This window comes from Chaetodon trifascialis, chromosome 17, assembly GCF_039877785.1.
Source record: "Chaetodon trifascialis isolate fChaTrf1 chromosome 17, fChaTrf1.hap1, whole genome shotgun sequence".
Classification (NCBI taxonomy): domain Eukaryota; kingdom Metazoa; phylum Chordata; class Actinopteri; order Chaetodontiformes; family Chaetodontidae; genus Chaetodon; species Chaetodon trifascialis.
Genome location: NC_092072.1, coordinates 4,900,270 through 4,923,231, shown reverse-complemented (window position 1 = coordinate 4,923,231; position 22,962 = coordinate 4,900,270). Strand labels below are relative to the sequence as shown.

The 22,962-nt window shown below is 42.3% G+C and overlaps 1 protein-coding gene across 2 annotated transcripts; it reads right to left on the bottom strand.

Annotated features, from left to right (window-relative positions):
* Positions 1–15: 15 nt before the first annotated feature.
* Positions 16–17,013, bottom strand: eppk1 (epiplakin 1). Of its 2 annotated transcripts, XM_070984227.1 has the most exons (3): positions 16,847–17,013; positions 13,383–13,451; positions 16–11,650 (listed from the first exon to the last, which is right to left on the bottom strand). In XM_070984227.1, the coding sequence occupies exon 3, from the start codon at positions 11,634–11,636 to the stop codon at positions 1,011–1,013; it is 10,626 nt and encodes a 3,541-aa protein (XP_070840328.1). In that variant the 5' UTR covers positions 11,637–11,650; positions 13,383–13,451; positions 16,847–17,013; the 3' UTR covers positions 16–1,010. The 2 variants fall into 2 exon arrangements, with proteins under 2 accessions (XP_070840328.1, XP_070840329.1); XM_070984228.1 differs by lacking the exon at positions 13,383–13,451 and having other exon boundaries at positions 16,847–16,916.
* Between the last annotated feature and the right edge of the window lie 5,949 nt (positions 17,014–22,962).

The window sequence follows — 22,962 nt, the reverse complement described above, 5'->3', positions numbered from 1 at the left end:
TGCTCAAGAGATAATGTATTCATATTTATTGAGCAACCCAATAAAACAGTTTGAGCAAGAAAGGTTTCACAAGAACACAAAAAACAGTAAGTGCATGGCTGGTTTCCAGGTGTGATCAAAGCAGGCCTGGCAAAACGATATTCACTGTGTTTACAACTTATTTCTCGAAAAACAGGTTTCAGTAAGAAAAGCTGAAAAGCATTACATTAAACACAATAGATAGTCCAAGATTTCCAGGTGATGTAAAAAAAGGCTCTGCTAAATTTCATCTAGTTATATCAGTGTTAAAACAATCAAATCCATTGATCCCACAAACAACATGAAACAATGTTAAAACGGAAAATAAGTATTACAAACCCAAAATGTTACAGCATCTACTGCTGTATTCATGGAGGAAGGGAATTGGATAATTACAGAGAGATTTAAAATAAGGCCACTGAGGCCACAGATTTATATGATACTTTTAAATGTGACCAGAGGGCTTTTGTCAAAGCAGACATTTGATAAATCAAACAAAGGTAAGTAAGACCATTAATGTCCCTATGTGTAGAATTTTAATATGATTATTACAACAAGATTTCTGCAATCTGTGGGAGATTTTAAGGCCATTGTTTTTCAATTTCCTTATGATGGGTTAATTTGAGGGTTTTGATAATGGCAGAATTCCAGTTTTGTGTGTGTCAGAGCCATAGTCCTGTTTTTTTGCATGCTGGCCCAAAAAGTCTGCAGTACTCATGGTGATCAAAAATTTCAATCAAAACACATTTTCCTATAATAGCATAGGAACCTTTGTATAATCAATTTCTTGTTCTCCTTTCAACCACGAATAACAGTACTTAGATCAGGAGAGTATGCATGTATTTTTCTCTCCAGATTTTTCAAGGACAACCAACAGTGTATCTAAAAAAATGTAATAATAGAGCAAATTTGATTGGACAACAGTAAAAAAAAAAATCTGACTATACAAGCAAGACACAAGGATAAATGCTTGTAGAAAGGTTTTCCTTCCTTCATTTGTGTAAGGGAAGTAAACTCAGGCCTGTAACAGGATCTGTGATACACCTTTCAACCAGCTGGAGATAGGTGAGGTTCTCTTGAGTGTTTGGGTCAAAAAAGCCCTTGGTGTCATCATCAGGGTCAGACAGTATCTGATTCATTTCCTCATCAAAGTAACCTCTTTGGTATGCCACCTGCACTGGTACTCGGTGACTATACACTGGGTCAATTATGCCTCCTGTGGCAATTTGTGCCTCGAGGAGACGAATTCCATGATCTTTGACAATGAGATCTTTTTTCAGGGCCTGGAACAGTGAAATTGTATTTCCAGTGTAAGGATCATTGTATCCAGTAACTGCTCTTTCTGCTGAAAGCAGTTTCTTTTTCCACTCACTACCAACTACTCTTTGGGCCACAGCGTCCTCCACTGAAAGTTTCTTGTTGTTCAGTGGGTCGATGATAAAGCCAGTGGCAGCTTGGGCCTCCAGCAGAACCAGAGATGTGCCAGGAGTCAGCAGGCCCTTGTTTTTGGCTTCGTAGATACTCATTGTCTCTTTGGTGGACTGCAGGTACACCCCAGCAATGCTGTTGGTTCCCTCTAAGTATTTGCGTACTGAGTCTATTTCACTTACTTCTGTCACTGTGACTTTTCCAGTGCTGAGATCTTTGTAGAGGTCCTCAGTGATGATTTGTGATTCAAGCAGCTCAGTTGCAGTGACATCCTTTCTGATTCCATGGAATGTTTGAACTTCAGTGGTCTCTGTGATTGTAGTGGTCGTGGTAGTTGTTGTGCTGCTGTCCACTTTTGTTTCTGGTGGTTGGCATGTAACTAGTGATGACGATGAGGTTGTTGTGGTCTGCTGTTGAATGATTGTCAGGACGATTTCCAAAAAGCGCTCAACTGTGATGGATCCAGACTTGAACTGTTGCACAAGCTCCCTCCTCTTCTCCTCGGTGATGTATTTGGAGTAGAGCAGATCCCAGAGAGACACTGTTGATCCGTGGTATTGTCCCCCTGCTCTGGTTGTTGTTGTTGATTTCAGAATGAGTTTTGTTGCCTCATCAACAAAGAAATAAAACTCGCCTTTCTTCACAATGACCAATAAGCTGAGGCCTGTGACGGGATCTGTAACACACCTTTCGACCAGCTGGAGATAGGTGAGGTTCTCTTGAGTGTTTGGGTCGAAAAAGCCCTTGGTGTCATCATCAGGGTCAGACAGTATCTGATTCATCTCTTCATCAAAGTAACCTCTTTGGTATGCCACCTGCACTGGTACTCTGTGACTGTACACTGGGTCAATTATGCCTCCTGTGGCAATTTGTGCTTCGAGGAGACGAATTCCATGATCTTTGACAATGAGATCTTTTTTCAGGGCTTGGAACAGTGAAATTGTATTTCCAGTGTAAGGATCATTGTATCCAGTAACTGCTCTTTCTGCTGAAAGCAGTTTCTTTTTCCACTCACTACCAACTACTCTTTGGGCCACAGCGTCCTCCACTGAAAGTTTCTTGTTGTTCAGTGGGTCGATGATAAAGCCAGTGGCAGCTTGGGCCTCCAGCAGAACCAGAGATGTGCCAGGAGTCAGCAGGCCCTTGTTTTTGGCTTCGTAGATACTCATTGTCTCTTTGGTGGACTGCAGGTACACCCCAGCAATGCTGTTGGTTCCCTCTAAGTATTTGCGTACTGAGTCTATTTCACTTACTTCTGTCACTGTGACTTTTCCAGTGCTGAGATCTTTGTAGAGGTCCTCGGTGATGATTTGTGATTCAAGCAGCTCAGTTGCAGTGACATCCTTTCTGATTCCATGGAATGTTTGAACTTCAGTGGTCTCTGTGATTGTAGTGGTCGTGGTAGTTGTTGTGCTGCTGTCCACTTTTGTTTCCGGTGGTTGGCATGTAACGAGTGATGACGATGAGGTTGTTGTGGTCTGCTGTTGAATGATTGTCAGGACGATTTCCAAAAAGCGCTCAACTGTGATGGATCCAGACTTGAACTGTTGCACAAGCTCCCTCCTCTTCTCCTCGGTGATGTATTTGGAGTAGAGCAGATCCCAGAGAGACACTGTTGATCCGTGGTATTGTCCCCCTGCTCTGGTTGTTGTTGTTGATTTCAGAATGAGTTTTGTTGCCTCATCAACAAAGAAATAAAACTCGCCTTTCTTCACAATGACCAATAAGCTGAGGCCTGTGACGGGATCTGTAACACACCTTTCGACCAGCTGGAGATAGGTGAGGTTCTCTTGAGTGTTTGGGTCGAAAAAGCCCTTGGTGTCATCATCAGGGTCAGACAGTATCTGATTCATTTCTTCATCAAAGTAACCTCTTTGGTATGCCACCTGCACTGGTACTCTGTGACTGTACACTGGGTCAATTATGCCTCCTGTGGCAATTTGTGCTTCGAGGAGACGAATTCCATGATCTTTGACAATGAGATCTTTTTTCAGGGCTTGGAACAGTGAAATTGTATTTCCAGTGTAAGGATCATTGTATCCAGTAACTGCTCTTTCTGCTGAAAGCAGTTTCTTTTTCCACTCACTACCAACTACTCTTTGGGCCACAGCGTCCTCCACTGAAAGTTTCTTGTTGTTCAGTGGGTCGATGATAAAGCCAGTGGCAGCTTGGGCCTCCAGCAGAACCAGAGATGTGCCAGGAGTCAGCAGGCCCTTGTTTTTGGCTTCGTAGATACTCATTGTCTCTTTGGTGGACTGCAGGTACACCCCAGCAATGCTGTTGGTTCCCTCTAAGTATTTGCGTACTGAGTCTATTTCACTTACTTCTGTCACTGTGACTTTTCCAGTGCTGAGATCTTTGTAGAGGTCCTCAGTGATGATTTGTGATTCAAGCAGCTCAGTTGCAGTGACATCCTTTCTGATTCCATGGAATGTTTGAACTTCAGTGGTCTCTGTGATTGTAGTGGTCGTGGTAGTTGTTGTGCTGCTGTCCACTTTTGTTTCTGGTGGTTGGCATGTAACTAGTGATGACGATGAGGTTGTTGTGGTCTGCTGTTGAATGATTGTCAGGACGATTTCCAAAAAGCGCTCAACTGTGATGGATCCAGACTTGAACTGTTGCACAAGCTCCCTCCTCTTCTCCTCGGTGATGTATTTGGAGTAGAGCAGATCCCAGAGAGACACTGTTGATCCGTGGTATTGTCCCCCTGCTCTGGTTGTTGTTGTTGATTTCAGAATGAGTTTTGTTGCCTCATCAACAAAGAAATAAAACTCGCCTTTCTTCACAATGACCAATAAGCTGAGGCCTGTGACGGGATCTGTAACACACCTTTCGACCAGCTGGAGATAGGTGAGGTTCTCTTGAGTGTTTGGGTCGAAAAAGCCCTTGGTGTCATCATCAGGGTCAGACAGTATCTGATTCATTTCTTCATCAAAGTAACCTCTTTGGTATGCCACCTGCACTGGTACTCTGTGACTGTACACTGGGTCAATAATGCCTCCTGTGGCAATTTGTGCCTCGAGGAGACGAATTCCATGATCTTTGACAATGAGATCTTTTTTCAGGGCCTGGAACAGTGAAATTGTATTTCCAGTGTAAGGATCATTGTATCCAGTAACTGCTCTTTCTGCTGAAAGCAGTTTCTTTTTCCACTCACTACCAACTACTCTTTGGGCCACAGCGTCCTCCACTGAAAGTTTCTTGTTGTTCAGTGGGTCGATGATAAAGCCAGTGGCAGCTTGGGCCTCCAGCAGAACCAGAGATGTGCCAGGAGTCAGCAGGCCCTTGTTTTTGGCTTCGTAGATACTCATTGTCTCTTTGGTGGACTGCAGGTACACCCCAGCAATGCTGTTGGTTCCCTCTAAGTATTTGCGTACTGAGTCTATTTCACTTACTTCTGTCACTGTGACTTTTCCAGTGCTGAGATCTTTGTAGACGTCCTCAGTGATGATTTGTGATTCAAGCAGCTCAGTTGCAGTGACATCCTTTCTGATTCCATGGAATGTTTGAACTTCAGTGGTCTCTGTGATTGTAGTGGTCGTGGTAGTTGTTGTGCTGCTGTCCACTTTTGTTTCCGGTGGTTGGCATGTAACGAGTGATGACGATGAAGTTGTTGTGGTCTGCTGCCGAATGATTGTCAGGACGATTTCCAAAAAGCGTTCAACTGTGATGGATCCAGACTTGAACTGTTGCACAAGCTCCCTCCTCTTCTCCTCGGTGATGTATTTGGAGTAGAGCAGATCCCAGAGAGACACTGTTGATCCGTGGTATTGTCCCCCTGCTCTGGTTGTTGTTGTTGATTTCAGAATGAGTTTTGTTGCCTCATCAACAAAGAAATAAAACTCGCCTTTCTTCACAATGACCAATAAGCTGAGGCCTGTGACGGGATCTGTAACACACCTTTCGACCAGCTGGAGATAGGTGAGGTTCTCTTGAGTGTTTGGGTCGAAAAAGCCCTTGGTGTCATCATCAGGGTCAGACAGTATCTGATTCATTTCTTCATCAAAGTAACCTCTTTGGTATGCCACCTGCACTGGTACTCTGTGACTGTACACTGGGTCAATTATGCCTCCTGTGGCAATTTGTGCCTCAAGGAGACGAATTCCATGATCTTTGACAATGAGATCCTTTTTCAAGGCCTGGAACAGTGAAATTGTGTTTCCAGTGTAAGGATCATTGTATCCAGTAACTGCTCTTTCTGCTGAAAGCAGTTTCTTTTTCCACTCACTACCAACTACTCTTTGGGCCACAGCGTCCTCCACTGAAAGTTTCTTGTTGTTCAGTGGGTCGATGATAAAGCCAGTGGCAGCTTGGGCCTCCAGCAGAACCAGAGATGTGCCAGGAGTCAGCAGGCCCTTGTTTTTGGCTTCGTAGATACTCATTGTCTCTTTGGTGGACTGCAGGTACACCCCAGCAATGCTGTTGGTTCCCTCTAAGTATTTGCGTACTGAGTCTATTTCACTTACTTCTGTCACTGTGACTTTTCCAGTGCTGAGATCTTTGTAGAGGTCCTCAGTGATGATTTGTGATTCAAGCAGCTCAGTTGCAGTGACATCCTTTCTGATTCCATGGAATGTTTGAACTTCAGTGGTCTCTGTGATTGTAGTGGTCGTGGTAGTTGTTGTGCTGCTGTCCACTTTTGTTTCTGGTGGTTGGCATGTAACGAGTGATGACGATGAGGTTGTTGTGGTCTGCTGCTGAATGATTGTCAGGACGATTTCCAAAAAGCGTTCAACTGTGATGGAACCAGACTTGAACTGTTGCACAAGCTCCCTCCTCTTCTCCTCGGTGATGTATTTGGAGTAGAGCAGTTCCCAGAGAGACACTGTTGATCCGTGGTATTGTCCCCCTGCTCTGGTTGTTGTTGTTGATTTCAGAATGAGTTTTGTTGCCTCATCAACAAAGAAATAAAACTCGCCTTTCTTCACAATGACCAATAAGCTGAGGCCTGTGACGGGATCTGTAACACACCTTTCGACCAGCTGGAGATAGGTGAGGTTCTCTTGAGTGTTTGGGTCGAAAAAGCCCTTGGTGTCATCATCAGGGTCAGACAGTATCTGATTCATTTCTTCGTCAAAGTAACCTCTTTGGTATGCCACCTGCACTGGTACTCTGTGACTGTACACTGGGTCAATTATGCCTCCTGTGGCAATTTGTGCCTCAAGGAGACGAATTCCATGATCTTTGACAATGAGATCTTTTTTCAAGGCCTGGAACAGTGAAATTGTGTTTCCAGTGTAAGGATCGTTGTATCCAGTAACTGCTCTTTCTGCTGAAAGCAGTTTCTTTTTCCACTCACTACCTACTACTCTTTGAGCCACAGCGTCCTCCACTGAAAGTTTCTTGTTGTTCAGTGGGTCGATGATAAAGCCAGTGGCAGCTTGGGCCTCCAGCAGAACCAGGGATGTGCCAGGAGTCAGCAGGCCCTTGTTTTTGGCTTCGTAGATGCTCATAACTTTGTTTGTAGATTCATCTTTGACACCTGCTATGCAGTTTGTAGCTCCAAGGTACTTTTGAATCGATTCCATTTTGTTAACTTTTTCTTCAGTTACTTCCCCTTGTATAATCTTAGTGAAAAGCTCCTTTGAGATAATTTTTGACTCAAACAACTCACTGGCTGAGACCTGTTTTCTTAGCCCTTTGAACTTTTTTTCTTTGGATGATACCTCTGTAATAATAACAGTGAGTATTTCAATGATCTCCTCTATTTTCATGGCTCGTGTCTTGTATTGTTGTATGAGCTGCTCCCTTTTTTGTTCTGATATGTATTCAGAGAACAACACTTCCCACAGTGTCACCTCTTTGTTTTTAAATTTTCCTGCATTCATGACAATAGTTTTGTTTTTGAATGCAAGCTCTATTTTCTCATCTGTGTGAAATACATGGGATGGCTTGTCATACAGGGGTAAAAGAAGCAGCCCAGTTTCAGGATCTTTCTCACATCGCTTTATGAGCTGATGGTAAGAGAGGTTTTCTTTTGTATTTGGGTCAAAGAATCCCTTTGCATCATCAGTGGGGTTTAACAAAATGTTGCTAATTTCTTCATCAAGACACCCCATTTTAACAGCAACATGAACAGGTAGTCTGTGACTTTGGTTCGGGTCAATTATTCCTCCAGTTGCTATCTGTACTTCAAGAAGACGAATGCCATCACTTCTCTGAATCAGCTGTTCATTCATGGCTTCAAACAGTGATATTGTTGCATCTGTGTATGGGTCTTTATAGCCAGTAACAGCTCGTTCAGCTGAGAGAAGTTGCTCAAGTACATCTGGTCCAATAACTTTCTCTCTTGCTGCCTGATCAACAGCATAGAATTTGTTTTTTAAAGGGTCAATGATCCATCCGGATGCAGCCTGTGCTTCAAGCAGTACAAGTGCAAGACCAGGAGTCAACAGTTCTTTCTTTTTTGCTTCATATATGCTAATTACTTTCTGGGATTCATGAACCTTAATTCCAGCAATGGTTCCAGTTCCCTTCAGGTATCCTCTCACAGGTTCACGTTGGGTTACTGCTTCAAGAGTGAGTTGTCCCTCTTTCACCTGTTTGAATGTATGTGCATCAATGATGTCAGAATCCCGTAGTTGTTGTGCTGAGACCGGCTTTCGCAGGCCCATTATCGTTTTGGGAGTTTCACTCTCCTCCAGTTTTTCAATGGTAGAAATCACTGATGTGATTATGGTTTCGATACTAGTCTTCTTTGTTCTGTACATTTCAGTGAACTCAAGCCGCTGATCGTCAGTGAAGTACTTGGAGTGAATCAAGTCCCACAGAGAAACTGATTTCCCTGAGTAGCGTCCTACTGATATGCTCACAGCTGTCTTTTCAAACTGTTGCTTTATCTCTGTGTCAGTACACATTTTTGCCTTTGTTCCTGTAGCTTTTGGTGTGTCATTCAGTGGCAGGAGAAACAGGCCTGTTTCCTTATCTTTGACACATCTACCCAGCATCTCCATGTATGTCAGATTGTCTTGTGTCTTTGGGTCAAAAAAGCCCTTTGTGTCATCAGTTGGGTCTGATAAGATTTGATTAAGTTCTGCATCAAAATATCCTTTCCTGTATGCAACCTCAAGGGGTAAGTGAAGACATTTCAAGGGATCAATGATACCACCTGTAGCAATCTGGGCCTCAAGTAAACGGATGCCATGCTGCTTGACAATTAGATCTTTTTTCAAGGCTTGAAAAAGTGAGATCTTTTGACCAGTGTATGGATCTCTGTAACCAGTGACAGCCCTCTCTGCAGACAAAAGCTTTTCATACATCTGTGGGCCAATTAGCTTTTCTTTGAGAGCTTTTTCCACTGTAAGTTTGTTGTTTTTCAGAGGATCAACAATGAACCCTGTGGCTGCTTGTGCTTCAAGGAGGCAAAGGGCAGTGCCAGGTGTGAGAATGCCAATTCTCTGTGCCTCATAGATGCTTAGCTTCTGATTGGAGGGTTGCAGTATCACCCCAGCCACACAGCTTTTCCCTTGTAGGTAGGCTCGCACACTGTCAATTTTCATCACATCAGTGCTCGTCACCTTTCCATCTATCAAACTGCTGTATGTTTTCTCATCCACAATTTCAAGCTCCAAAAGATCCACAACAGAGATCTCTCCTCTGAGACCTTCAAAGTTCAGCCCTGCTTGCTGTTTTATCTCCTTGGTCTCAATGATCTCTAAAATGGTGACAGTGAGTTGCTCAATTGTGACTTTCCTTGACTTGAAGAGCCTAAAAAGCTCCTGTCTTTTGTCCTCAGACAGATACTCTGAATTGATAAGATCCCACAGTGTTGTGTGCTTGCCCTTGAACCTGCCATACTTAACAGTAACTGTTGTTGCTTTGAACGTTTCCCTGATGTTATCATCTATGTTAATGTTTTTGCTTTTGCTTTTGAGTGGCAAGAGACACAGACCTGTACTGGGATCTGTGACACATCTGGCCATGAGCTGCAAGTATGTCAGGTTCTCATGGGTGTTGGGATCAAAGAATCCTTTGGTGTCATCACTTGGATCATCCAGGATCTGATTCATTTCTTCATTAAAGTATTCCCTCTTATAGGCCACATGGACAGGAATGCGATGGCTGTTCACTGGGTCAATGATCCCACCAGTGGCAATTTGTGCCTCCAGGAGTCGAATTCCATGGTCCTTCAGGATGAGATCTTTTTGCATGGCTTGGAACAAAGAGATTATTTTGCCATCATATGGATCTTTGTACCCAGTAACCGCTTTCTCTGCTGAACGCAGCTTTTGACAGACATCAGGCCCCACAATTTTTGCTTTGACAGCATCATCCACTGAAAACTTCCTGTTTCCAATTGGGTCAATAATGTGCCCTGTTGCTGCCTGTGCCTCCAGTAGAATCAGAGCAGTTCCTGGCATCAGCTTTCCTTTTCGTCTGGCCTGGTAGATGGTCATGATTTGAGAATCAGGAAGCAGAATACCTGCAATACTGTCTTTGCCCTGTAGGTACACGTTTACATTTTCGTCTTCTATCACTTCCTTCACTGACTTCTTTCCCTTTTTCAGATCCTCCAGGACTTCCTCTGTAATGATATCTGCCTCCACAAGCTGTTTTGCTGTGACATTGTCTCTGATCCCTTCAAAAATGACTTCAGTTGTTTTCACAGATGTTTCTATGACTTCCAAAACTGTTGTGATGATCATCTTGATATTGAGCTTCCCTTCTCTGTATTTTTGAAAGATGTCCCTCCTCTGATGTTCATCAAAGTATTCTGACATCAGGAGTTCCCACAGAGATACTGTCATTCCCATGTACTTGCCATATGTCACTTTCACCTTCTCCCCTTTGAAGGTCATTTTAGTTTGGTTGTCAATGAAGTTAAAATTTGGCCTGTCTGACTTAACGAGTAGAGGGAGAAGGCATAGTCCAGTGATGGGATCAGTGACACACCTTTCCATCAGTTGAAGATAAGTTAGATTGTCTTCTGTGTTTGGATCAAAAAACCCTTTTGTGTCATCCCCTGAATCCTCTAGTATTTTGTTCATTTCTTCATTAAAGTAACCCCTCTTGAAGGCCACTTCTGTGGGAAGTCTGTGACTGTTGATTGGGTCTATTATTCCACCTGTAGCAATTTGCGCCTCAAGTAGGCGGATCCCATGTTCCTTAACGATGAGGTCTTTTGACATTGCTTGAAACAAAGATATAGTTTCACCTGAGTATGGGTCTTTGTATCCAGTTACTGCCCGCTCAGCAGAACGCAGCTTTGCATGATATTCTGGGCCAAAGAGTTTGTTTTTGATGGCCTCATCCACAGTGAACTTTTTATTTTCTACAGGATCAATCATGAATCCAGTCGCAGCTTGTGCCTCCAGTAGAACTAGTGCTGTTCCAGGCATCAATATGCCTTGCTTCATGGCTTCGTAAATGCTCATTCTCTGATTTGACGAGAGTACAGCGATGCCTGCGATACTGCCTTTGCCCTCCAGGTACTCTTTCACTGTTTCCATCAACATCACATCCTGTGTTGTGGCCTTTCCTTTCTGTAGTTCATCATATGTTTCTTTGTCAATGATCTTTGATTGAAGGAGTTCAGTGGAGGAAATACCTCTTCGCAGACCTTTGAAGGTGATGCAAACGGGAAGGAGCAACAGGCCTGTGTCTACATCCATAGTGCATGTCTCTAGGAGATTTTGGTAGTTAAGATTTTCTTGCAAGCTTGGATTGTAGAACACTTTGAGCTCAGACATCTGGTTATTGAGCAAACCTTTTTCATAGTAGCCCTTTTGAATCGCTGCTTCAACTGAAATGTATGTCTTCTCAACAGGATCAAACAGGCCATGCGTAGCTATCTGTGCTTCCAGCAGCCTCAATCCATAATCTCTTGGGACTAAATCTTTTTGCATAGCTTGAAATACAGATATCATTTGGTTGGTGTAGGGATCTACATAGCCAATAACAGCTTTCTCTGCTGTGAGTAGCTTCTCTTTCATCTCAGGTCCAACTATTCCCTCTTTAACAGCATCTGCAACAGGAAGTACTCGATTGTTTATTGGGTCTATGATGCCCACTGTGGCTGCTTGTGCTTCAAGCAGGGCTAATGCTGTTCCTGGCCTGAGAAGACGTTTTTTCATGGCTTGGTATATGGTTATCTTCTCCTTTGTCTTCTCCAGAATTATGCCAGCCACAGGTCTGTGGACTTTTGTGTGGCCATTTTGCCTCACCTCAGTGTCTTGACTGGTGGAGTCCATCTTGGCCTAAAGAGCTGTGTAACATAAAAATAAACACTCTCTTAAATCGGATTAATCATTGTATGTATTGTCTGTAATATTACAAAAACATTTCCACCACTAAAATTTGTTAATGTGATTTTTATCAAGAAACTATGTATAGTGTTGAAATGCCAGTTTTTAACTTTCAGTAGGTGCAGACACTGTTAGGACTTGGTACTGTGTCAAAGTGATTCTGAAATGTGACGCAAACAGTTACCATTTCCCTCAGCACCACTTACTAAAAAAAAAAAAAAAGAGTGTTATACATCAGCCTGCAATAAATCCTACATTCGTCAAGTTCATTTGTAAGAGAGGCAACTGTATGGTCATTTTGTAAGCTTTAGTTTGTAGTGCCGTTGAACTGTGGTGTGTTACATCGAGAAGTGCTTCTAATGTATAAATAAGGGCACACTATATTGGAAACACCTCCTTAAACAGCACCACTAATTACAGTCTCCAAAATGACCATAAAGTTTAATGAAAACCTCGCCCCAGAACACCCCAGTTTCAACAAAAACTGACATATAACCTTAAAGTCTTTCTTCCACTTTTTGTGCACAGTAAGGTTAACCTATGTACTATATTTTATTGAAAGTTTGGGGTGTAGACTGCTTTTAAGATTACTGTGACACCCCACAGAGAAAGTCCATAGCGTGAATTCTATTTAATACTTTCACATTACCTTGTAGTTGTTTTGTATCTCGTCTCATTCCCTCATAATGTGTTCTCCCAGTACCTTTACTTATTTAACAATGTTTATTTTTATGGATTGATTGTAAAAAGTTGTAATTGTAAAAACTTAGAACTCATTAGACTGAAAAGGAGCTGTCCACCTCATTGGTTTGCAGATTACTGCTCCCCTCCATGCATGCATATAAGTTATCATATGCAAAGCTTGCTTGATTCCAAGCTCGTGTTGTTTGGCTAAGAATGTGCATTTTACACATTACATTTTGCGCTTAAGGGAAAATATAGTATACTAGACTGAAGTAAATACTGTACTACTGTGCTATATTGTACTGAAGGTAACACGTATAAATGAAAGTTTCAAAAAAGTGAAAAAACTTTCAAATCACTGTGCAAGAAAGTACAAAGGTATAACATACTTTTATTCCATCCAAATTCCCTCTGATTACCTGAAATATTAAAGCTTAGAGAATTGTAGAAGACCTTATGCCCTGGGGGCAAACCCCATATTTTTTTGTTTTGGAACTCAGACATGGAATGCTATAAAAGGTTGGGACCCATAAGTGATATCCAGGACCTTGAAGGATCACAAATTGGGTGCACAACCTGGTCAACTAGCTACTGGACATCTATAGGGTGGGTCCAACTGATGCAACCTCTACTGCAGAACAGGGCTTTTGCACCAGTGCAGATGTAACTAATACCAGCCCCTTTGTACCAGTCGCTAAAGTTATGACAAGGCATACGTGTCATTGTTTTAACCAAATGAACACAGTATCGCAAAATAAACACTAACGGAGTCGTGTGGCAGTGAAATACATAGGAAGTAAGCCTCTCTCATAGTATTGTGACCACATATCTGGTCTGAAAATGTCAGTAAGGCAGGGCCCTGATTAAACCTTTACATATTGATAACAGAAGGTAATATTTGTTTCCTTGGAAACAGTTAGATAAATTTCACAATATGTGGTCTGTCCTTCAACTTTCATGGAAACTTTCAGTTTCACTCTGTAGGCCTCAGAAACCCGGATGACTCACCGCTCAGGAAAAAGGCCAAAGATACCCGAGCTGTTTTGGTCAGAGCCCTGGAGCTTTGAAACTCCGTCCCTGTAGAGACAAGCCAAGCAAAATACATTGTTTAATGAATGTCTTCCTCACTAGCATGTTTATGATTCGATCTTATGATTTGATGTTTTATGATGCTTTTTTATCATGCACTCTAAACACCCTTGTATTTACCACCCCTAGTCACACCCTAGACATCAGATTAGTTATAGGCAAAAATCAAGGGTCAAATCAAATCAATCCAGTTCATATGCTTTTTTGCTTAAGAAGTAAATTACTAGACTATTTCCGGTTTGTCAGTACAGAGTTTGTGTGTTTTTGTGTAGATATAAGAGGTAATGTATGTAAGGATACACGAATAAAAGCATAACAGTTTAAAAGAATTAGGAATATTTTTGATTCAATAAGCAACAAGCAAAAAGAAGTCTGCCTCGTGAGCACCTCCCAGTAACTGTAATTACATGTCAGCTGAGGCATTCTGTCTATATACAGAATTTCAGCACCCTAATGCAAATATTTTTTGACTGCATAGTCCAACTGACTTTTCATACATAATTAATGCATTAGTACACAGAGCGTATAAAAAATATTGTAATTTAGGCTAAACAGTTCTTCATGTCCCTGTTCACATGAGGCATTAACTCTCTGTTAGTTCATGGACGTGTTTCACAACCATCATCTATGTGTTTTCTCAAGACGAGACGTAATGCTTCAAAACTGGAACAGCCAGATGCTGAGTGTTGTAACAACTGGCAGCGAAACACTTGAAACACAAATACTACGCAACCCTGTTCTCCTGAAGGAAATGTCTGGTTCTTTAGATGCTAAATGCTGCACCGTGTTCACCTGCTGGTCGGCAACTTGTCTTTCTACTGTTTACTTCTGAGCAGGAATAGTTCAGTGCGTTTATTTTAGCTTTTTGGCTGAAAATAGCTTCCTGCTGCAGCTGAAACATAAGTAGTGAGTAGTGAAAGTGAACCAGAGCAATGAGCTGAACGATGCTAAAATGTTCCTTGGAGCTGAGGGGAACTGTTTCTATAAACCAGTGGCTTTTTCCACCCCTTCTGTTGATTGGTTAGTGGCTGGGTTTTATGTGATAGATGATGTCATTCCCACCAGTAGAAGTGAATAGTGAATAGCTCTGTTCTGTACATTACTTTTTCCATATGTTCTCCACTGTGGGGGTTTGGTCAGGAAATTATAACAATTAGCTTTACTGCATGAGACAGAAATCACCAGCTGTCATTCAAGCATTTTCTCACAATAGCTTGCTAGCAGTTAAAAATAGCCATTTGTAATCAGAGTGGGCTAAAGGTGTGTGCTGTGTTTCACAACATGCAATGCAAAACCTGCAAGGTCATGCATGATGTGTCACTCACGACACCATAGCTGTGAGAGCATACAGGCCAAGTAACACAAACTTCTGCTCATGCAAAGCACACTGAATACTGTCTATTTGTACAACAGCAGCACTCATGCAGTGCTGCGGTATCTCTGCTGCAGTGTTTGCTGTCTCAGACACACCCACTTAGTTAATTTTGAAGGTGTTGAACGGTCACTTTGCATTTATTGCACCATCTGAGTTTGCTTAGCATATCAAGGCAAATGCAAAAGGAGCGCCAGTAAATACAAGAGTGCAGTTTTAGGAGTCGGCACTTCATTTGAAAGGCACCTGTGATGTTTAATATTGGAAAAAGGAGGTTTTGCCTTCTGTTTTTTTTATCAAGAAGAACTTTAAGCACCGACAGTAATTGCACACTCAGTTATCAGTGTGTTAGGTACAACTGTGTACAACCCTGCAGTAAGATATGTCTCTGAGAGGCTCATGCTCTGCATTGATGACTTATCAAAGTGTGTGCTTGAATTACAAGTTTATTACTGAGAGCCTTTCCACTCGATTTTATTCAATTTTTTTTGTTCTTTACATACATGAACAGGATCAGGATATCAGAAACACCTCTGAATATAATGCATTCCAGTACATCGTCATCACTAACTATAACCTCAGCGCTGAAACATAATGTAGCACCTCTATGAAAAAACTGAACATCATAGGCTTCAAAAAGGTAGACTTTCTGACTAACAGTAATGTAGGTCTGCATTAGACTGTACAGGTGTACCTAATAAAATGGACACTTACAAAAGAGGACACAAAGATAATGACTCTGATGATCTGTTTGGACTCTGTTACTGATGAACTGGAGCTGCATGATTAATCTGTCCTTCATGACTTTGGTGTATAAAATATCAGGAAAGTGTTGAACTGTAGAGCTCCAGGTGACGTCTTCTTTATTCTGTCTGACCGACAATCCAAAGATATTTAATTTACTATGATCTTAAATAAGGGAAAGCAGCAACTTCAAGAGGCTGTGGTGAGATAATGTTTGGCATCTTTGCTTGAAAATTCTATTGTCACAATGGCTGTCAGTTAATTTGCTGTCAATCAACGAGGCAGTTAATGAAGGATTCATTACAGCTCTAAGTCTAATGACACCAGCATGACTTTAAGGGGACGTGAGATTATTTCATTCATTTTTTCAGCCTACAGAGCATCTAGCTTTTAGTTTAACTTTGTGTAACTTTTCATTACATACGTGACTTAGAACTTTTTAAAAAGTGCATTTTAGTTCAATATATATTATATTTTTGTACCAGTTACAAAGCAAAACTGATTCACCGACACTGATTTACTGGAAAAGAAGAAGCTTCTCTGACTTTGACTTGTCTTTGAAGCAAATTAACATTGCGGCTGCTTGTCTGGATGAGTTATAAGGCTTCAAACTGCAGCTTCATCTTAGCCAAGAATCCGTCTGAATGACAGGAAGATTTTATAGCTGACAAGCCAGTGAACCGGCTACCTCTGTGCCTTAAAGAAAGAGTTGTAAACTGAGATTGATCACTCAGGTCTGTCATTGTGGTGCTTTCTTGACACCATCTCAGCCATAGAAACACTGCAATGAATGAGGCAATGGATTATTGTGTAGAGTTGCATAACAGTTTCTATAACTGTGGAGAATAAAGGATTGTCTTTATGTGTGTCAACACCTCAGAGGATGATGTAGACAAGTGTTCAGACTTGTCGTAAGACTTACGGGCCCAGTTTGTGCAAAACCTCATTTTAACAAGCATGGTCAAAGGTAATCAGCGAGGAATGTTTGCTTTCCCTTTTTATCAGATGGGTGGCGGCTGACAGTACAGGATACAGTTATTTCGTCACTTTTGACTTTACACTATGATCTCAGCTCAACTCGTCCCACACAGAAGACAAAGCTACAGTCTGGATGTGCTTCCACTTTGGATTAGAACAACACTTCGACTGAAAGAATGGGCTTTTCCTTGAGAGGCCGGGTATTTTTCCTTCAGAGCTCAGAAACAAATCAAGTAAATGACTTAACTTTGAATCATCAGTGGTTAAAAAAAAGAAAATCTCCTCTTACCTGGCGTTTCTGGAGTGAGGTCCCACCCTGGTTAGCAGTCGGTCTGAACTGCTATGGGATTTTGAGGTGCTCTCAACATCTCAGACGTACTCCTCTGTGCTCACTGGTCAGATATACAGCAGCTCCAGCTGTTGAGTCCCTCCCACTGTGGAGGAACGTCCTCCTCTGCTCAGGCTGTGAGGGAGTAACGGCTGGTGATCTCTTTGCACTGTGCTCAGGATGCCAGGAATTCCTGCCAACTTCCTCAGAGCGTGTCCATTGTGCTCGTAACAATCACAGCAAGAAAATTGAGCCTTTTTAACTGTACTCTAGATTTATTAAACTGACAATCTAAGGTGAGCATTTAAATATTAAAGAATATTCTGGTCAAACACAGGGGTCTTAAACCCTCTTTGTCTTTTATTGATGTACAGTAAATGATTCTTCTCTCCATAATGTGCACACTTAAAGTGAGCGGTGATGCAAACGCTTATCTTCCTTATCTAATCAGCCAGAGTTTGACAAGCAGGGCCCAGCGCCCCTCCATTACAGAGAGCTTTGTCTTTAAGTGTGAATGTCCCTCAGGTTTGGCAGGTTTTCCGCCGTGGATAGCAGAGAAGGGGGCTTCCGAAAAGGTTCGGGTGTAGGGAAAAGTAAATAAAGACTTACTTACAGCAGTATTTCAAAGTGTTCCTGAGCTCATGTAGTAATCTCTTTTATCCAATCATGTGTTCACAAAGTGGTGAACCTCGCTCCATCCTCGCTTGTGAACGGCTGAGCCATGACGCTATCACCTGTTAGCACTGAAAGGTGCTGCTGGTATCAAATTCAGAGTAAGCATATTAACATTAGATATATTGTCTTTGTGCTGTTTTCAATTGAGTGTGTGTCACAAAGGATCAACCAACATCACATCCTGTTTTATTTATGTTTTCACAGCGTCACAACTTTTTTGGAATCGGGGTCTTAATCAAGTAACATTTTCAATGCGTGATGTCTTTTAGTAACAGAATATTTAAACATTGTAGTTTAAGCAGTAAAGGATCTGAATAATTCATCCACAGCTGTTTCTGGTGGCAGAAACCAGATGCTACGACATTAGTCACATTGTAGTGATGACGCTGAAGTCTTATGACTAATGTGCAGGTGAGACAGCTTGGAGACATTTTGCCCAGGTGAAAGCTCCTGCAGGTGACAATGAAGTTTTACTCAATGAAGAGTGAGAACAAAGTCATTTCTCAAAAGATCAGAGGAAGTCACTTTTTTTTTTAAAGTCTGATCTTCTCTAGATTTGTGCTCCAAGACTGTTCTTAAAGTAACTCATTAGCTGGTTCAGCACCAATCAATGCTGTGATTTTGTGTTTTAATGAGTTAACTTTAAACAAATTAAGTTTGCGATCAAAAATTAAAGATCACGTTTGCAACTTTATTGGAAGTTGAAACTCTGAGTCAAGAACATTAGACTCATGACGGCAGACACTAAAAAGTTAAATGACATTCAAGTGATTAATTTCCTCCATGGGGGAGAAAATATGAACATTACGCAACCAAAGATCCAATCAGGTCAGTGCATTTTTAGCAACTTATATCCTCACCTGTGCCAAACTCCCACCTGTAAACCGTCTTCACACATTCATCTTCCAGAGTCATGCGTAGTTAAATCTGGGCGTGACAGCGAGCATTTGTGAAAACCACAGGAAGGGGGGAGTTTGTAAACATGTAGCAACACACCTTTGCGTGACAGATTGATTTGATTCTCAAGATTCTCGTATAGCTAATTCCACTCTGACATTTTCATTTTTGCTTTGAGGGAAACAAATGAATGACAACAGCGGATAAACCGCTTTGCTCTTCCATCTCACTCAGAGAAAACTGGCAAATGCTGATGGAGATGTGAACAAACTTGCATTTCCAAACTGGTTTTAATGATGAATTGATGCCACTTGTTGTTCTGACCCAAAACAGCTTTACAAGAAATATGAGGTAAGGCGCCGACAGCGGTGGAGGAAGCACTCAGATCCTTTATTAAATGAATTCTCAGCACTTCTAGTATCATGCTTTATAGGATTAGTATGTTGCAGATCATTTCAGGACATGGGTTAATGTAACAGCACAGGAACATCCTCTTCACTGCATCTTCATCCCCTTTAATGACTGAAAAATTAGGGATATAGGGATCCGGAATTAGGGATGTAATGTGACAAACGACTTCTTCTTCTCAGTCCAGGGACGTCATTGGTTCTCAGAAGAGCTGCAGGCTTTGGGATTTGGGGTTTTCGGGGTTTCGATTTCCAGTCTTCACCTCTGAGTATCCAGGGATGTGTGCGCTAGATGCCTCCTTGTTTCGCATGTATTGAATATCCACGTAAAAAGTGGCAAATTTCTCCTTTAATAGTGTAATTCTGGAAACGGACATTTGGGGCCACCTATATGAGCTGAAATGTGGAGGAGGAAGAGGTGGAGCTGAGAGTTAAGGCGATGAGGACAGCGCCCTGTGCCAGGGACAGCTGCTGGTGCTGTGGCTGCAGTAAATGAAGTTGGATGGATGAAGTTGTTGAATCTAAGGTTACAGAGGAAGGCACAGAAGCATGTGTGACGTTACACCAAAGCTTTGGGCCAAATGGACCACAGAGTGCCGGAGGCGTATTTCAGGATCCCAGAAATCAACTGGAGAAACACCCGAGGTCTGAGTGTAGCACAGCAGTGACTGTTATGTTGCTGTTACAATGTGACAGTTACAGCAGCGTGATGGTGTGAAATCATGCAATAAAATTTGTAATACCCATGCTATCAGAGTTTACGTTAGTAGCTCTGAGTGCGTGGTTGCTTGTAGGAGTTGAGGAAGTTTATACTTCAGCTGCCAAAGCACAACACATTATCTGAAATCATCTGAAACACATAGTTTAATCCCTGCCCAAAAAGACCAGTAAGCAAGAAAAACACATTTCATTTATGGAAGTGCGTGTTGTGACGCCCTGAGAAAAGCAACAAAACATTCCCAATTATTTTTGTTTTTCTAATTTAGGGAATATTTACATTCTCCACTGAATGCATGTCTGTTCAGCAGGGACACGCTGTGATATATCTGCTAAATGATGCTGGGAGTTATCATCCCAAAAGTACTTCATTTGGTCATCTATCCCCCCTACTTCTGTTTGCAAATGCAACAGCTTTGTTGTATCAATAAATCAATGCGTTTAAAATTGGACTAGAAATGTGTCAGTGGGGATATTTTTATCCCAATCAGCAAAATCAGTAATGATTGCACAGAACTGCACAGTCCACCCTCACACCCAGAAGACTGTCTGCTTCAGGAGCAGCTTTGGAAATGGGTTGCTGCAGCTCCCTTTGAGCGTTTGGCCATCGGTGTGATGTTGGCAGGTGGTGCAGGGCGGGCCAGGCAAGTGATGATGCTGGTGTGGTCTGGAAGCCCTGGTGGAGCCTATCCAATGGGAGTGGCTTGGGAACGGCCTTTGAAGGCAGTAAGCCCAGGACATTCTGGTTGCTGTATTTTTTCCACTAACAGCTTGCACCTCTCCACTGCACGGACAGTGAAATACCGTCATGGTATCCAGATATTTGTTGCTAGCATCAGCTTCATGCAGTCTGAGGTTTGTCTCAGGCTGCAAAGCTCTCACTCAGCATTGCACCCTATAGGCCAGAGTTCAGTGGCTTTGTGCAGCCTTCAGTGTTTGCCTGTATATGGTTTGCAGCACTGTAATGGTGTTATCTCATCGAAGGCTCCCTTGTTTAATAAGCAGTTGTTGTTATGTTGTAGCTCTTCAAGGTGCAGCTCAATAAAGACTTGATATTTATATTATTTGCTGGGCTAATCTGTAACAATGCATCATAATGATGATTTTCCCATCTGCTCTGATATTTTGGCCTTGTTGTGTAACACTATCTGTTTTTCTCCAGGACTTTGGATGATAGTTTGTGCGTCTCCTCCCTCTGACCTGACAAACTCCAGGCCAAGAGCAGGCCTGTGTGCCTCAAAGGCTGAGGAGGAGTTGGATCTTTTATTTTTTTATCTCACTCAACTTCTGACTACTGAATTTAATCGCCTTGCTTAACTGCCTGCTTAAACTAACATGAATCATACAGGCTGCCGTTTGACATGGTGTAGCGGTTGAGTAATTGCTTCTAAGAAATCATAAATTAATGAAACTTCCAAGTGCTGAGCTACACAAGCTTTGACTGAATGTTGTCATGATCTCTGTGTTACATTACACCATTACAGCTCTTTTCAACAAGCCTAACTAGACCTGTGCCACTTCGGTTACACTTGGCAGTGAAAAAAAATCTTTCTCTTTTGCCAGCACCCTGCATACTTGAACTGAACCGATTCAATGCCTGCCAAAGCGCAGGTTTGGGCAGGCATTGAAGGCGTCATTTCTTTCTAGCTAATAATGAACTGTGCAGAGTCTAGAATCTCCTATTAATGCCATCTTCAGGCCAAAAGACACAAACAGACAATGGTAGATTATTTTAGTATTCTTGCGGGTGTTCCCTTGTGTTCTCAGCGCATTCTAAGCCGATCGTCCTGGTGCACACCCTGGTAATTATAGAGTAAACCACCTCACGGAGGTCATAGGTCAGGGGCTCCGGACAAATCCACCATCAGCTCCTTCATCTTGCTTAGGTTCAGCTGCAGATAGTTCAGTCTGCACCACCCAACAAAGTCCAGGTCCCTGTATTCCTCTTCATGTTGTCCACTGAAAAACCACATACTCTCAACATCTCATGAGCCTCCTGCAACCACCTCCTGACTGTCCTGCTGGTCGCATGCTGCTGCTGGACAGGAGGCTCATGTTGTGGTCATCAGAGCTGCCAAGTGGGGGAAGGGCTGTGGAGCTGTAGACGTCTTTGACAACATCGTTCAGTGTTTCATCGTCTCTGGTGGGGCATTTCACAAACTGTGTGAAGTTTGTCAGGGTGTTGGCCAGAGTCACGTGGTTCAAGTCTCCAGAGATCACTGCCTGGCTGTGAGTGAGTGGGCGTCACAACCCTGAGCAGAGGACAGAATGTAAACATCTGGAATAAACCAAGATATGGTTCTGTCCAACACTGATGTCTAGTTAATACGTTACACAGACAGTTTCCTATTCACACATTCAGCAGACATGGAGCAACATTGGCATTCATTGGGAGTTTTGTTTCTGGCAACCTGGTGAATGCAAGTCTGGTATTTGCTCCCCCCCCCCCCAGATACATTAACGTTACGTTCCTGAAGGCTGAAGCTTTATGCTGAAGTCCTGGCTGCATCGCTGCAGTGCTTCTGTTGTGTGGAATATGAGTGAGTAACTACTGCACAGCGATTAACTTGGAGGTGGATTGGACAAATCTACCTGCACTATTTAAAAAAAACGCTAAAATCACACACCATTGCTTAACTGAAGAAACAAAAACTCCCCATTGTTCAAAATCAAGACACAGTTCCAGCTTGGATCGGTGCGTTTTTTGAAAGTGGCTCCTTTCATGTCATCGTACTCAATGTAACTCTTGTCGTATGTCTTTCATTGCCCACTTAACAGCAAAAGATTTCGTCCCTGAGCTCTCCACAAAGCTGAGGGTCAAGCAGGATATTGCTCGCTCTGTTCTCAGTCTTCCTGAAACCAAAGCACCGGGCCAGGAATGTTTTTTAAGCGCTTCCATTGTTCGTTCTTGTCAGCACCACGCCCAGCTCGCTCTGCTGTGAGGGCCCCAGGCTGCCTCACGTCATTCATGTACATCCACTTTTCTTCAGAAGCATCTAAAAACAAATTGCCAAGATTATGCGTTTTTGTTCTGGTTCTTGTTGGATTTAAACCCATAAAGGCTCTATTTACAACACACCACTTACTTACTGCTTATATGCAAACCTATTCCTTACCCTGCCACTTTAATCCTAAATCCAATTTCTAATCCAAAACTCACCCCTTGAACAAGTGACAGCAAGCTGAGATCTGGCACCACGGAAATGTGACCCCATCTGAGACACATTCATGCACATACAACATCATATTTGTTTGAAACCAGGATCAGCATTCAGCATCTTCTGTCCCTAAACCGCTTTGATATCACAGTAATTTCTCATCTTCCACTGAGGAATCGAGTTTACTGTATTGATCAGCAGGAACACTTATTATCTGTTAACT

What these genes read in the sequence shown, in the direction of transcription:
- eppk1 (XM_070984227.1), bottom strand. Translation starts at nt 11,636, where the DNA reads ATGGACTCCACCAGTCAAGACACTGAGGTGAGGCAAAATGGCCACACA.